At 43.9% G+C, this 16,886-nt stretch overlaps 1 protein-coding gene across 1 annotated transcript in view; it reads right to left on the reverse strand.

Annotated features, from left to right (window-relative positions):
• Positions 1 to 16,886, reverse strand: part of CACNA1C (calcium voltage-gated channel subunit alpha1 C) — a 257,802-nt gene that overhangs the window by 27,933 nt on the left and 212,983 nt on the right. Inside the window, exons 30-35 of the mRNA XM_042991494.1 lie at positions 14,554 to 14,682; positions 12,248 to 12,313; positions 10,596 to 10,687; positions 2,336 to 2,501; positions 1,612 to 1,739; positions 861 to 957 (exon numbers count right to left, since the gene is read on the reverse strand). Coding sequence (XP_042847428.1) covers positions 861 to 957; positions 1,612 to 1,739; positions 2,336 to 2,501; positions 10,596 to 10,687; positions 12,248 to 12,313; positions 14,554 to 14,682 — 678 coding nt within the window. The remainder of the gene's footprint in view (positions 1 to 860; positions 958 to 1,611; positions 1,740 to 2,335; positions 2,502 to 10,595; positions 10,688 to 12,247; positions 12,314 to 14,553; positions 14,683 to 16,886) is intronic.

Raw genomic sequence — 16,886 nt, forward strand, 5'->3', positions numbered from 1 at the left:
TTTTTTGGAACAAGGTGGAGATGCAAGTGAGAAAAAAATGAGTAAAACAGAACACAATTCAGTTCTCCATTTTCCATGAATGGTTTATCCACAGAGTTAAAATTTTCTATTTGAGCCTCTTCTATACAGCTCTCTGATCTCACTTTCCCTAACCCCTTTCAGCTCATTGTTATTCCAATAAGGAGTACAGAGTGGTGGAAATGGGGATTGAAAGAAGAGGGGAGAGAGTGGAAACAATACCCTTCAGCATTTGTGGGGCTACCTGGTTGGGATTATAATGAGGTAAGGGAGGTGCCTGGACACAGAATTGAAGGGGGCGCTCACTCTCAGGGTCATGTGAGGGCCACATGAGCAACAGTTAGGTCTAAAGAGACTAGGATGCTTGTTTTTACTTTTATGGGGTCATGGACTCACTTAGAAATATGAACATGATGGATCCTCTCCCTCGTACAATTTGTGAGTGTTTCAGTGATTTTGCACACAATTTTAGAGATTTACAGGTCCCTGAGGCTGATACATAGACAGTCTAATAGCCCCCTGATCCCAGGAAGAGAACCCCTAATCCATCTGTCCTTGGCTGGAAGTCTTCTAGGATGCCTAGGTGGTGCAGCTTGATGGGACTGGGCATGTGGCTGGTTGGGTCATGAGGCATCCATTTCATCTTTCCTTTATGGTATCTGAGGACTGATTGTTGGTAGGAACCTCAAAATATAATCTGGCCCATGCTCATTTCTTTAGGCACATAAAATATTGTCTTCAATCCCTGTAAGGATCAAGGTCTGACCAAGGTCACAAGACAAATAGGCCTCTTCCCTTCCATATTTTTTCTTTTTCTCCTTTGAACTCAGGTCATCTCTTACTTTGCAAGCCACGCGGTGAGGGCACAGCTTCCCAAAACCCAGTGGGGGCTGAATCCGCCGGAGCAGGGTCACCACATCTAGGTGTTTGATACGACCCCTAAAAGAGGAAGGAGAGGAGTCAAAGGTCAGTCAAGAGTCGTGGTTTCGACTGGCAGCCCAGGACTCAGTACTGGGCTCTCCAAAGCTATTGTTCTGTTGGTCAAACTTGGTGCAGAGTTGCAGAATTGCATGGTAAAACTCCAAAACCAATATATACATTTTAATGAACAATTTTCCACCAGTGCTTTTAATGAACAATTTTCCACCAGTGCTTTGCTTAAGGTGGAAGAGACTTTCAGTAGTACAATGAGATTCTCACAGATACTTGCTGCTGCAATCTAACCATCTGACCAAAAGGCATTTATTGAGCGTCAACCGAATGTGATGGACCTATGAGGGTATCTTTGAACCTGAAGTGAGAATGGAGTGAGATCTACTTGACTAAATATTTTAACTTGAATACTTACTAGTTATTCCTGACACTAGGATCTCCCATCCTTCTGTCCAACTGAAAATAGCAGACAAGTTCTTGACTTAGCCAAAGATGCCTGGCGTATCACTGGCCCTTTTGACCTTTGGCCCTGGGGTCTGGTGCAGTTCAGTGTTTCCAGTCGATCTACCCAATGCTAAACTGTCCTGAACCTCTTCTGTAGGTGTGGTCACATAATGTTCTCTGGGTTTTGGGAATCAGTCTTTCTCTCTGGGAACTTACTTAGCTTCAGGATCATACTCTGCCCAGATTCTTTTAAATTCATCCAGATGATGGGGACCAAGGATTGACCAGTCTCTTGTCAGGTAGTCAAAGTTGTCCATGATGACAGCTACAAAGAGGTTGATGATCTGCAGAGGACAGAGATATGATGAGTTTCTACAAGAGGACCTCCTGCACACTTGAATCCTCTTTGCCAGCCGGTGCCATGTGTGGCAGAAGCCCATGTTTCTAAAGACCAGCTATATTCACCATTTAAAACACCAGTCCCTGGAACTTGGGTCTCTTGGGTATGAATTTGCTTGCATCAGAGCAGGGTTGGATGAACCCCACATGTGGGCTGGACAGTTTCTCTCATACACAGTTGCTGGGTAGCGTTGCCAAGGACAGAGGGCAGCTTTATCCACCGCCCTTCCTGCACTCTGCATCAAAGTGTCGAAAACATACAGGTTGCCTCTAGGCCTCCACACACATCCCCTCTGTCCTCTAGTACAATGACACCATCACAAGAGCCAAGAATGGACAAGAAAGATGCTAGTTGGGCTCACTCTGGCCCAGGGCTTTGTGTCCTTGTCTGATGGTTGGACATTCCTCCTAACTCAGTCTCTGCAAGCTAGTTCCTCTGATGGAGTTGCTCTGACTGCAAGCTGCAAAAGTAGTTAGAGGGCCTGGGCTGCCTTGAACTGCACACTCATACCCATGGCTGTTCAGCCCCACCTTGGCTTACCAGGAAGGCACAGAGCATGTAGAAGCTGATGAAGTAGAAGACGGCAAAACTGCTGCCACAGGGCGTTTCCCCTTCCGTGCTGTTGCTGGGCTCTGACTCGGGGGCACACTTCTTCCCTGGCATGCAGGCCAGCATGATGTCTTGCCATGCCTCCCCTGTGGCACACCTAGGGGAGAGCGGTGAGAGAGTCTACCACCCATGGTGCCCATCTCATATCTCTGGATCTTTCTCTTACCCCTTGTGCCATCCTCCCTGCCCAGAGGGAACTACTGAATTGAATTTGGTGTTTATCATTCCCTGAATGGTCTGATACAGTCACTACCAGATACAAAAATATATATCATTGTTTTGAATGTTTTAAAACGATATATAAATGGTGACAAACTTCCTTTTCTGAAAAGTCCCTCTTTTTTTGCAATTCATGTTAAGTTTGCAATTCATGTTAAGATTTATCCATTTAGTTCTAGTTCATTCAACATAACTACCATATAGCAGTATACTCTATGTATATACCATTAAAAAAAACCCCACTGTCCTGCTTAAGGTTTTTCTTTTCTTTTTTGCTATTATAAAGAAAACTGCAATCAAAATGCAGGTCCATGCCTTGGATATCTGCTTAGAAAGTGGAAGTTAGGGTCGTCTTCACTTTCACTAGGTATTCCTGGTTCTCCAAAGGTTTGTCCAATCTATGCTCTGGTCGTCAGTGCAGGACAAATGCCATTGCTCTGTGGACTTGCCAACTCGTTTTCAGTTTTGCTGAGGTATAATTGACAAATAAAATTGTAAGGTATTTATTTATTTTCTTTTTTTGAATGTTTATTTTGTGTGTGTGTGTGTGTGTGAGAGAGAGAGAGAGAGAGCGAGAGAGCGAGCACAGGCACACATTGGGGAGGGGCAGAAAGAGAGGGAAAGAGAGAATCCCAATCAGGCTCTGTGCTATCAGTGCAGAGCCCCATGTGGGGCTCCATCTCACAAACTCTGAAATCACGACCTGAGCTGAAACCACGAGTTGGATGCTTAACAGATGGAGCCACCCAGGTGCCCCCAAAGTTGTAAGATATTTAAAGTGTACTTCATGATGATTTGGTTTACCTATACATTGTGCAAGGATTCATATGGTAATTTTATTTTTAATTTTTTGAGTCATCATCATACTGTTTTACACAATAGCTATGACTTTTTCTTTCTCACCAACAGGGCACAAGGGTTCCGATTTCTCCACATCCTTGCCAACACTTGTTGTTTTCTGTTTTGTTTTGTTTTGTTTGATAGTAGGTATCCTAATGAATATGAGGTACTATCTCACTGTAGTTCTGATTTATATTTCCCTTATGATTAGTGATGTTGAACATCTTTTCACATGCTCATTGGCCATTTATATATCTTCTTTGGATATTTGGAGAAATGTCTATTCAAGACTTTTGCCCATTTTAAAACTGTTGTTGAGTTTGGCAATCGATTTTTTGGCATTTAATTTTGTTTCTTCTGCAATTCTTACTTTTTATTTTTCTTATTGCATTGGATAAAATTGCAGTATAATGTTGACTAGGAAAAGTGATAGTATGTGCTCTTTTCTCTTATATTTACTAATTACCTGGTATAGACTGAATGTGTCCCCCACCAAATTCATGTGTTGAAGCCTTAAATCTCAATAAATTTGCAGGTGAGTCCTCAGGAGATAATAAGATTTGGATCAGGTCATAATGCTGGGGCCCCCATGATAAAATTAGTGTCTTTTTAAGAACAGAAGGAGAGACTTGAGGTTTCCATTTTTTTCATCATATGAGGACACAGCAATAAGGTGGCTGTCTGTAGGCCAGGAAGAAGGCTCACACCAGGAACTGAATTGACTGGGACCTTGATCTCAGACTTCTAGCTTCCAGATGTGTGAGAAAGAAATGTCTGTTGTTTAAGCCACTCATTTCATATTTTGTTAAAGTAGGCTGACCAAACTAATAATTTCCAGTACAGGAAAGTGATTGTTTTCTTTTGGTAATCTTCCACTTTACTGATTCTATTAATTGTTATAAGGTTTTTGAGTTGATTTGCTTGTTTTTTCTACCTGGATTAGACTGTTGTTTGCCAACAATGACAGTTATGTCTACAAGTTTTCATATTTATACTTCTTGCTTTTTTCCCCTTTCTTAATACATAAGGTAGTAGCCTTATTTAGCCTTATGGAATGACTAAATGGAATGACTGAGGAGGTGTTTCTACCTTTTTCTGTTCCTGAAAAGTTTATGTAACATAGGGATGATCTATTCTTTGATATTTTGGTAGACATCACACATAAAAATACTGGATCTTGGGACTTTTTGAGGACTAAAACTTTGACTACCTTTTCAATTTCTATTGTGACTAATTAAACAAAATTTCCTCTTAAGATACTTTTGTGATTTATATTTTCCTATATAAAAGTGCCTACTGGATTTTCAAGTATTTGGCATAAATTTGTTCATAATATTTTATCATTCTGAAAATCTCTTGCATATCTATAATTGTATTTCTTTTCTTATTCTTGATGTGTCTTTTTAAAAAAATTAGATTTGATGAAGTTTTGTCTATTCACTGGTATTTTCAAAGACTTAGTTTTAGGGTCTATTGATAAATATTTTTGTTTCATATTTTATTAATTTCTCCTTTTATTTTAATAAGTGAGTTATTTCATATTTAGGGGTTATTTTGCTATTCTTTTTCATCCATTGTTTTGGTTATTATAAATTTGTAAAATAAAATTTTGGCTTTGAAATTTTCTTTGGTATTGATTGATACGTCTTATAAATTTAAGATGTACTGCTCTCACTTTTCATTTCTAAGAAGTATGTAAGCTTCAGCTTTGAGTTATTTAGAACAGTGACTCAAAACATTTACATGAATAGATTTTGGAGGGACTACTGATTTTGTGGTTAATTTATAATTTTTGCTGTATTGGAGTCAGGGGAAGTTTTACAATTTATTGAATTTTTCTTTGTGACTTAAATCTTGGCTAATTTTTGTGAATGCTTCTGGGTGCTTAAAAATAACTTTTTTTTTTGCAATTTATTGAGTACAAATTTATTACATTAAATTTGTCAGTTGTGTGTTTTTTGAATTTTAATTAATTAATTAAAAATTAAATATTTATTTTTGAGATAGAGAAAGCATGTGTGTGCATGCGTGCACAAGTGGGGGAGGGGTAGAGAGAAGGGAAGAGGATCCTAAGCAGACTCTGTGCTGACAGAAGTGAGCCTGATGTGGGGCTCGAACTCACAAACTGTGAGTGGCTGAAGTTGGACACTCAACCAACTGAATCACCCAGGTGCCCCTATCAATTGTGTTTTTAGATATTCTTTACCCTTTCTTTTATTTTGTTCTATTTGATCTGTCATTTTTGACATATCTCCCATTGTGTGTATTTCTGTGTGTGTGTGTGTATGTGAGTGTTCATTTTTTCCTTATTATTCTATTAGTCTCATTGATATATTTCCAAATTATATTGTTAGGCTCATGTAGTTTTGTGATTATTATGTAATCTGGTGGATTATACCTTCTATCTATATCAAATATCCCTCTTTGTCTTATTTAGTTCCTTTCATTTGGAATTTTATTTCTTCTGATACTGTTATTACTACATCTATTTTTTTTTCAACTTTTTAATTTTTTTATTTTTGGGACAGAGAGAGACAGAGCATGAACGGGGGAGGGGCAGAGAGAGAGGGAGACACAGAATCGGAAACAGGCTCCAGGCTCCGAGCCATCAGCCCAGAGCCTGACGCGGGGCTCGAACCCAAGGACCGCGAGATCGTGACCTGGCTGAAGTCGGACGCTTAACCGACTGCGCCACCCAGGCGCCCCTACATCTATTTTTTTTAAGCATTGTTCTATTTCCATTCCTTTATTTTTATTTTCTTTAGATCATTTTATTTTACTATATTATAAACAGGCTACAGTTAGATTTCTTAAAACTAACATTAGAGTATCTATCTTTTAATAGAGAAATTTAATTTTTAGTGATTATTAATCTTTGCTTTTATTCAGGCCATCTTGTTTTCTTTTCTAATTTTCTTTCCCTCCCTTCTCTCTCCTTCCTTCCTTCCTTCCTTCCTTCCTTCCTACCTTCCTTTCTCCTTCCTTCCTTTGCCTTTCCTTCGTTTTGTGGAATTGCTAAGGTTTTACTTGCTGATTTTTGCCCCCTCTAGTGATTTGGAATGTACACATTTCCATTTCTGTTTTTCTAGTGGTTGACCTTCAAATATTTAACATATATATTTACACACTTTCCCCTGGCTGTGCATAGGGTTGAATAGCATCTTTTCCTCTCTACAAGAGAAGAATGTCAGCACACTTTCATGTTTCTTATTCTTCTACCACTTCATTCTTCTGACTTTGTTGAGATAATTTTAAGGTTTTTACTTGCAAATTGCTATTGAGGTTTTGGACATTTTCCCTTAACAGTTATTATTTCTTATTTAAAAATTTATTACAAAAATTTTCAACCATATACAAAAGTAGAAATTATAAAGAAACCCCAGGTACCCATCACCCAATCTTAACAACCATCAATATTTTGCTGTGTGTGTTTCATATATCTCCCCCAAATTACCCTTCTCCCCTTTTCGCTGGAATATTTTATTTTATATTATTTTATTTTATTCTTTTGTATTTTGGATTCTCACCTTTTAAAAAAATTGAAGTAGTTGACACAGTGTTAACATTAGTTTCAGGTGCACAACACAGTGATTCAACAAGTCTATATGCTCTGCTCACTGCAAGTGTAGCCACCATCTGTCACCATACAACACTATTATGGTACCACTGACTATATTCCCTATACAGCACCTTTTATCTCTGTGATGGAATAGTTTAAAGCAAATCCCAAACTTCATGTAATATCATTATATCAACCCTAAATATTTCAATATGCATCTAAAAAATAAAATGATAACTTTATGTAACCACAATATAATTATTACACTTAAAAATTAATAATTCTTTAATAACTAATACCTCCCTTAACAACTATTTAGATTTAATATAAGGTTTATAATTTCTTTGTTCATAACTCATAACTATAAACTTCATGGCTTCTTTACTAATATTACTCTGTTCATTCTATTTGTTAGATTAATTTTTCATTCTGTGGAAGTGCATCCTTGTGTAGTTGTTTCAGAGAAGGTTCATGTGAGGGAGTAAACTTTCTGGGTTCTTATGCTTTTGGAATCTATTTTGCTTTGTTACAGTGCTAATTAGGCTGCATTATAGGAGTCTAGGTCCAAAAGTACATTTTCTTCATAATATTGAATATATTATTCTTTTGTCTTCTAGTATGTACTTTTGCTAATACCAAGTATAATGAAAATTGGTATTTTTTCAATTTTAACTTGTTTTATTTTTTATTTTTTTAAATTTACATCCAAATTAGTTAGCATATAGTGCAACAATGATTTCAGGAGTAGATTCCTTAGTGCCCCTTACCCATTTAGCCCATCCCCCCTCCCACTACCCCTCCAGCAACCCTGTTTGTTCTCCATATTTATGAGTCTCTTCTGTTTTGTCCCCTCCCTGTTTTTATATTATTTTTGTTTCACTTCCCTTATGTTCATCTGTTTTATCTCTTAAAGTCCTCATATGAGTGAAGTCATATGATTTTTGTCTTTCTCTGACTGACTAATTTCACTTAGCATAATACCGTCTAGTTCCATCCACGTAGCTGCAAATGGCAAGATTTCATTCTTTTTGATTGACAATACTCCATTGTATACATATACCACATCTTCTTTATCCATTCATCCATCGATGGACATTTGGGCTCTTTCCATATTTTGGCTATTGTTGATAGCGCTGCTATAAACATGGGGGCGCATGTGTCCCTTCGAAACAGCACACCTGTATCCCGTGGATAAATGCCTAGTAGTGCAATTGCTGGGTCGTAGGGTAGTTCTATTTTTAGTTTTTTGAGGAACCTCCATACTGTTTTCCAGAGTGGCTGCACCAGCTTGCATTCCCAGGAATACTTTTGAAAGTATTTTTTTTCTTTAGGAAGCTTTAAGGATATTTTCTTTATTCTTGGTATTCTAAAACTTCATCATAATGTGCCTAAGGGACTTTTTGACAAACTTATTCTGCATTTAGTAGGCCATTTCAATCTGAAGGCTCAGATCTTTATATGAAATTTTCTTTGATCATTCCTTCATTTCCTTCTCTCCATTCCTTCTGTCTTTTCTAGCTGAATTTGTATTAGAAAGATGGGATTTTCAGTTCTATCCTCCATGTGTTAATTTTTATTTTATATTTTCAATTTTTTTGTCCCTTTGGCTGTGTACTAAGAGAATCCTGGTTTGACCTTTCAGCTCAGTACCTCATTCTTTAGCTGTGCCCATTTTCTGAATATTTCAACAACTGTATGTTTTTTTGAGTTCTTTCTTTAATTTGTTCTTATTAATAATGACTTCTCTGGGTTGCCTGGGTGGCTCAGTCACTTAAGCATCTGACTCTTGGTTTTGGCTCAGGTCATTATCTCACAGTTCGTGGGACTGAGCCCAGAGCTGTCAGCGCAGAGCCTGCTTCGGATTCTCTTTCTCTCTCTTTCCTAGCCCCTCCCCTGCTCTCTCTCTCTCAAAATAAATGAACTTAAAAGAAAACACTTCTCCTCCTCCTTCTTAATTTAACAGATGTAATATGCTCTGCAATCTCTCTAAAGATATGAATTATATTTATTTTCAAATCTTTTAGCTTCATATATTCTTTTTCCTCCTCATGTGTTCATTCATCTGCTAATTGAGCATGGTGCCTTTCTTTATTGATACTAGTTTCCCCCCAGTACTTTGGTATTATTATTGACTGTTATTTGTGCTTGAGAACCCAGTTCACAACTCTGTGGATCAAATTTTCATTAGAGAGACTCTTTGGAGATCATGGAAGAAAGAGAAGATGTGCTGTCAGGTGAGGTGGGAAGGTAGCATCTCTGAGGGTGGAGTTCCTTGGGGGGACCTGTTCTACTTCTCAGACCCCAAAGCCCAGGGGTGTGATGTTCAGTGCTGCTGCTTTCAGCTTGTGAGCATTAGCAAATGCTCTCCAAATACAGGTCCTTGAGGAGCTGGCCTGGTCATGGTCTCTCCTGTGCTGTGCACCTGTGGATCCAGGAAGTGCTCTCACTTTTTTCACAGGCCACACATTGTTGGGAAGGTGTTTTCTTCAGATCTTGTTCCTTTGTCAATTGAACCCCATCTGATTTCTTCCATTTAGAAATTCCTCAACATTCCTGGTTCAGTAACAGCACTCTTTCATGTCCCCCCCCCCCAACCTTAGTATTGTTATGGGTTTATTCTTTTAAGAAATATCTTCCGTCATCAAGGGCTTTAGGACAGGAGGGGAGATAGACCCATGTGCTCAGTCTTATATCTGTGTTCAGCTCTGATATTTAAATATGGCACAGGCTTAAGTGTTTTGATTTAATACATTTTGAGCAATGATACTTGGGCTTGGGTGTGGGGAAAGGATTTGATAGAACTTGGTGAAAGTGATGCTGTCTGATAGATCTCTGGATCTTCTGGAAAGGGACCCCAGGGAATGGTAGAGAGCTTACTGCCTCTCCCAGGGCCATAATATGTAGAATATATGATCTGGAATGGACTTTAGAAGTCTTCTGGTCCAGGGGATGGGGTAAATCATTCTCATCTGCCAGCCCTGGTCTAGATAGGGGCCCCAGAGTTCCAGGCTGTGAGGAACAGGAAACTGAGAAGGACCAAAGAGGTCATTAGGAGTCAGATGAGGAAGAAGTACGTTGCAGCATAGACTCACTCACTCAGGAGCAGGCTGAGAAACACTCTTTTCTCCAGCTAGGCCTGAGGTGTTGGCCTTCCAAGAGGGGTGAAGGCTCATGGCTGGCTAAAATGAGGAGGAGACTAAGTGCATGAGGACATAATAACCCACTACAGCAAATGACACTGACATTGGTATAGCTGTACTTGTTTGCAAGGGAGCTGAGACTCAGAGAAGTTAGGTGTCTTACACAGCGAATGTGTCACAATCTTGGCTTAAAGCCTGTTTGGCTTCCAAACCACGGTTCTTTCAGTATTAGACTTGTGACGACCTAGTGCTTTTGGGTGGTTACTAGCCAGTGACCAGTGGGCAGCTCAGTGGAAAGTATTGCAAATAACAATGAAACAACAGATTTCTCTCCCTGCACAGTCCCCTGGAAGAGTTCCCTCTCATTCTGCATCCAGACCATAGGGCTGCATCATGTAGGTGTGTTTGTATGCATCTGTCCTCAGAGACTCACCTGAAGAGAAGGAGCACAGCTTGGGGGAAGGTCTGAAAGTTGTTGTTCCGGTTGATCTCTGTGGTGTCATTCAGGGCAATTTTCCCAAACACCTAAGCAGGGGGAGAGGAGAGTAAGTCAGTGCATGGTGGACACTCATTGTTCAATGATCTCTTTAGGGGTCACAGCTGACTGTGGGTCAATCCAGCCCATAGCTGAACTGAGTCCCCTGACATGACCTGGCAGGGCCTCATGGAGGCAGGCACCTCCTGACCTATCCAGCCCCTGATCTCCATCCACCACACTGGGCAGGTGTAAGAGGAAAAGTACCCATGGGCCTTCCTGTGGGCCACTGGGAGCTGGGCTAAGAGCAGGTGGAAGCTGCAACCAGCACCCTGCTTTGTGTAGGGACAGAGGGTTCACTGGTCTTCTTCCCCTCCTCCTCCTCCTTCTGGCTGCAGATTCTTGAGAATATATATTTTTTCTCTTTCAAAAAACTTTATTGAGGAATAATTAACAAAGATAATTGTATCTATTTAAAATGTACAATGTGGTGGTAATTTGATGTACAATGCAATGTAGAATCGTTACCAAGACCAAGATAATTAACACATCCATCACCTCACACAGTTAACACAGGTAACTTTTTTTTTTTTTTTTTTGGTGTGGTGAGAATGCCTAGGATCTTCTTGCAGCCACTTGCAAGTGTCTAGCGCTGTGGTATTGATTACAGTCACTGCTAGGCCCTCAAGACTTACGCTTCTGGCCTCCTTTTCTTTGCCATTTCAGCCCAGATGCCCAAACACTCTTCCAAATTCAGTTCTTGGATTTCAGAGCAGTCTGGACTTGGGCAAGCTTAATTTATCCATGAAATTAGGGGCCTCCTTATTTTTATGACCATTTAAAGATATGACTATCCTAGAAGCTGCCACCGTTGGTGAGGGTTAAGGTAGCTCTTCTCATCTCAAAAGATTTCGGCCTAGGAAACTTGAGGTCTTTCTGCAAGGAATAAGTAGGAGAATCTTCCTTAGGGAGCTGCTGAGGAAAAGCTCCCTGCCAAGGTGAGTGCTAGGCTGTGGGAGCTCTCTGGAGCCTTGAGGAGAGGCCAGCTGGAGAATGCCACAGAGTGTGAGGGCACCTGTGAGGGGGCCCTTGAAACTGCTGCGTGTTTAATGGGGACAGCTTGCCCACCTGACTCCCTTCTTCCCTCCTCCTTTGTTCCTTCACTCTTCCATTCCCTCTCTCCCTCCCTCTCAGTCATGAGCTTCTCCGTAATGATGCTGGGGTTGGGGGCTAGTTCTCAGGCTGGCAAACCTGGGCAAAAGGAGGGGTGCTGTCTGACACACCCTTCGTGTTGTTTCTTGGAAGGGCTGTCTCTACAGAGGCCCCTGGTGTTAATCTTGGAGTGTTTTTCCCTACCTGAGAGCAGAGGCCAGGCCTGGGGTGCAGGAGAGAGAAGTTGTGTACCGCACTTGGCCATTCATCCTCCTATCTATAAGGCTGCCATTTGAAAGGATGTTCTAATTCTTGTGACTTTCTTGTCTCAGAGGTGGAAGCATAGGGAGGGACAGTCGGAGCAAGAGGGAGGTAGGAGGGAGGAGGTGTCCGGAAAGTGGGGCTGGGAGCTGGGAAGAGAAAGTAGAAGCGGAGGAGCAGCAGGAGAGCTGTCCTACCTGCATCCCGATCACTGCGTAGATGAAGAACAGCATCACTATCAGAAGGGCCACATAGGGCAAAGCCTGGAAGGAAGCACAGGATACAGGGCGTGAGACCAGTAGGGAGATGGCTGGCCAGATCCCTTCCCAGGGGGCACTGTGGCCTGGTTTTGGGAGGTGGCATTTCCCAGGGCCCCACAGAAGTTCAGCGTATGGGGGAAGGTCTGAACCATGGCATTGACCTCCCATTTTCCCTTGGTTTCAATTGCCCGAGAAGCAGTGAGTGTGGTGTACTGAGAAAATCAGGCTGCAGAGTAAGGGAAATTGTATGATACTGCTTTAATAAAAACTATCAAGAATGAGCAGACATCCTCCAATTAGGCTCTGTACAGCAAGGAGAAAGCCATGGAGGATACACACCAAGTTTTCCTGGGGAGGCATGGGGTAGAGGCTGGTTACACCCTTCCTTTATGTAGCATGATGATCTAGTTGTAATAAAAACAATTACTAAGGAAAATAAAAGAAAGATCATGGGTTCAAATCCTATTTCTACCACTTTCTAGCCATAGGAGCTGGGCTATATTACTTAACCTCTCAGAGCCTCAGTTTCCTCTTCTGAAGAATGAGAAGAATGAAGAATTACCTCTCAGGGGTTTTGTGGAGTTTAAATGATTTAAGGTTTATAAAATGCTTAATGTAATGCCTTCCACATTGTTAGGTCCCATATATTTTATTCACTCAATGTATTATTGCCTGGCAGCTCAGACAACTTCATTTTCCAGAGTCTCTGCTGCTTCTCCCGGGGAGAGTGGGAGAGAGCCCTGGGGCTCAGGGCTGACTCTGGAATCCAGGAGATTCCAAGAATTTGGGAAATGCCTTGCCAGGTGCCCACACACCACTAGATGGCATTGCAAGATCACACGAATGCTTTTTCTGTCAGGTCAGAGCTCCTGATCCACGTTCAAGCCACACAGCCCTGTCTGTTGCCTTTTCCTTGCCCAGAGAAATGTGTATGGCCTGTATAATCATCATAGCTGTGGGACCCTAGGGGTGCACCCACCGACAGGGCCAGCCACCAGTCCTGCTCTCACCGGAACCCTCAGATTCCCAGGGAGTGGGCAGGGCATGGCACAGGTTGGGGGGAAGTGGGCTGGGGGTGGCAGGGAGGGCAGCTGCAGGCCATCATTAAGTGGGGAGCCAGCCTGGGGCTGGTGGGTGGACAGCTGGCTCTGAGGAGTGCAGCAAGGCTGATCCAGTCAAGGATCTCGGATGATGATTCCTAGGGCAGGAGGCTGCCTGGAAGGGTGTTTATTTATGCCTTTGGGATAGAATTCCAAAGCGAGGCAGGCACCTGTCTGGAGAGCACTTTCCTCTGACTGCATCTTCTGTTACGGGCACGTTCAGATCAGGGATCCACTCCCATGCCCATCCCTGGGCTTAGACTGGCCATAGCATGGGACAAGGAAGGAATCCTTCAGTGCTGGGAAGCCTGACAGTGGTGCTTCCATGGGCAGGGAGAAGCTGCCTTTGGTGCTGGGCTAAGGAAGCATGGCAGCACTTGCAGGGGCCCTACACTGTCATCTTCAAGAAATTCCAGTGGCCTCACAGAGTTTGCTGCTCTTTAACTTCAGACTTACATAACCAGTTGGCCAGGGGCGACCATTATTCTGCTTTCACAGATGGAAAATAAAGGCTGAGAAAAGAGAATTGATCCTATAGTTAGGCAACCCTGTGCCCCTGGGAGGGGACTGTCTCTCCTTGAGTGGAGTGACACTGGGGTCCTGGAGAATTTGGCTAAGTCCACAAACAGGTATGGACAGCAGACACCGCAGAAATGCCTACTGGGAGGCAGGTAACAGCCAGATCCTAAAAATGCCAAAAGTGGGAGGGCCATTGAGGTTATCAGATCATCTGTGCCCATGTTTTTCAAATTTTTTCCACCATAAAACCTCTTTGTGCAGTAAATTCTTGTGGAAAAATACATAGATGAGAGAAGAAAGCAGAACCACTCAGCCTCCCCCTTAGCTCCCAGCCTTCTTTGCTCTGACTTTGGGGAAGTCTGGGGCTCCAAGAGCTTGCTTTTGAAAACCACAAATCCAGCCCAATGACCTTATTATAGACAGGAGGAAATCAAGGGCAGAGCTGGCGAGCAGCAGTGTGAGCCCCACACTGGACCCCTAGGGGTGCTCTTTCCTGTGTAGCATCACCTCGCCTCCCACGCAGGGAGCCCAGGAGGAGATGGGCAGAGACCCTTGTGCAGCCCCACCTTTGGGGAGCTGAAGAGGCTCTTCTCCTTGCAGCCCGCTTAGGGTGGAGGTGGCTACCTGGAAGGACTTGATGAAGGTCCACAGCAGGGTCCGGATGCCCTCCCCACGGCTTAGCAGCTTGACCAGGCGCATGACCCGGAAGAGGCGGAAGAAGGTGATGGAGATGCGGGAGTTCTCCTCTGCGTTCTGGAATCCATCGGCAATAGGAGGTGGTAGTTAACACAGCAACAAAGAGGGGAGGGGCAAGAACGAGGTGGGCCCTGCTCTGAGCAACACAGCCCTTGGTTGGGGTGGAGGCAGGCAGGGAAGGGTTAGCTGCACTAGATTCTCTCCACTGGGTCACAGATGGGAGACCAGCTGCTCACCTTTTCCAGGTAGACAACTCAGGCCTGAGGTCTCTGCAGAGCCAAGTTGTGCCCAGGCCCCTGAGCCCATAACCCTATCTGTTCTCCTCTTTTGCCTTTTAGTCCTAATTCTTAACCCCCTAGGTGGAGTAACAGAAGATTCCATAAGGAACTTCCATATGCTTTGAAATCTCCTAGGCTGAGAGCTAGCTGTCTTGGGTGCATCCTGCCTCTGCTGAATGCTGAGGAAGCAGCCCAGCCTCTTTTTTGTCTGGCTTGGCTGGGGGACGTGCATCCGGAGCGGGATGTGGTTCTGTGCAAGGTTGTTGGGCGGGTCAGGTCATGGCCTCCATCCCAGACCCTGAATGATTGTACTGGGGGTCTTGGTGGGCCGGGTGGGCTGACAGCAAACAGGATTGGAGTGCGTTGCCCACTGCAGGATCTTGTGCCCTGGCAGCTCGGGGTTCCAGAGCTCCTGTTGTGCTACCTCTTCCCACATGGCTACAGGGAAGGTAGGAATAGGGTTGCTGCTCAGTGCTCAGTGCTCTGATGGTGACTGTTTCCCAGCCCTTGCCTCCCCTTGGGCTCTGAAGCTGTTCTACTCCCCTCTGCCCTGGGGCTTCTAAGAGGCCCTAACCCTCTCCAGGCTGTAGGAGACCCTAGAAGGGGTGGGGGGCACAGGCAGGGTGAGGTGGGGGGGGTAGTCCCTCAAAGTGAGCCTTAAAGTCCACGCCCCCATATGAGAGGACCAAGGGGCTCTGCTTAGGGCAGATCATCTCCTCAGGGGAGTTCTGAAGCTTGAGGGCAAGGGGAAGGTGAAGAAGGACAGAATCCAGGCCAAGGCAAGTGGAAGCAGGAATATGGTGCTGCTGGGGGTCTGCTGGCTAGCAGGGCGAGCCTGTTGGACCTGGAGGGGCCTGGGGCTGGGGCACGTGCCTGCCCAGGGCTCAAGGGCAATACAGACTGCCCTGTCACACTCTGCCTCCAGACCTAAGAACAACATGGACTGATCCCTGGCCCTCTTTTTGCCCACACCGGCCAGAGAGCCAGTGGTGGCAGCCCCTTGGGAGCCACTTGCCTGTTCCCCAGAGGTAGTGCAGCTCACCCAACCCTGTTAGCACCAGGAGAGAATGGACCTTTGGGCTTCCTGTTACTGTTCCTGTCCTGTGCCTCCCTCAAGGGAGGAGGAGTCTGCAGTCATTGGATCTGTGTCTGCCCTCCCCATTCTTGATTCACCTTTCTGCTTTCTTTTTAGTCCTTTCCAGGCCAGATCCTGACAACATCCACACCTTGTCTGCACCCCTGAAAATCCTATTAGCACAAATGCCCTTTGTTCTAATCCCATGGTCTGCTGTCACTGACATGGCTGGTGGTTCCCGAGGCCACCCATCCTACTACTCCTGTTCAGCATGGGAGACCCACGAGGGTGGCAAAAACCTCAGAGGCAGCAGCTTACGTGTCGGCACACCCTCACTCTGCCCTGGGAAGGCTGCACAGAAACCATGTCTGAAGGGTCTCTCCTAGTTGTCTGCCTCTCCAGACAGGGGAGGAGTCACACTATTTCTTCTATTTTCAAACCACAGCTGCCTCAGGTCCTGTCAGTGGGCCTGTTCCCCTTAGGCAGGGTGACCTGTGGGCATCTGGGGGCCTGCTCATGGGCTATCGCAGGACTCAGGATGGGACTCCTCATCCTGCCCCTGGGCCCTTACCCTGCCTGTATATTTTGAAGTCTTTGATGCCCTTAATCTCCGCATTTCTATCACCCATGTATCTACTTGAAATTCTATTTTCTCTCCTTAAAAGGAGGTTGTGTTCCCCCAGAGGAGAAGGCAGAGGAGGCTTGGGGTTTTATAACTCAGCTGTCAGTTCCACTATGTTCGGGAAAGGAGAAAAAAGAAGAAAGAACAAGCTTACACGGGGAACTTCAGCTCTGAGTGTCAAGAGTTTGAGAAGCTGGTGCTACAGGGGCATCTGGATCCAATAAGTTAAAAAATAAAAGTCAAGCTTGCAGTTTGAATTCCATGCTGGGTTCACCACCCTCCCCGG

This window comes from Panthera tigris, chromosome B4 (assembly GCF_018350195.1).
Source record: "Panthera tigris isolate Pti1 chromosome B4, P.tigris_Pti1_mat1.1, whole genome shotgun sequence".
In the NCBI taxonomy this organism is placed as follows: domain Eukaryota; kingdom Metazoa; phylum Chordata; class Mammalia; order Carnivora; family Felidae; genus Panthera; species Panthera tigris.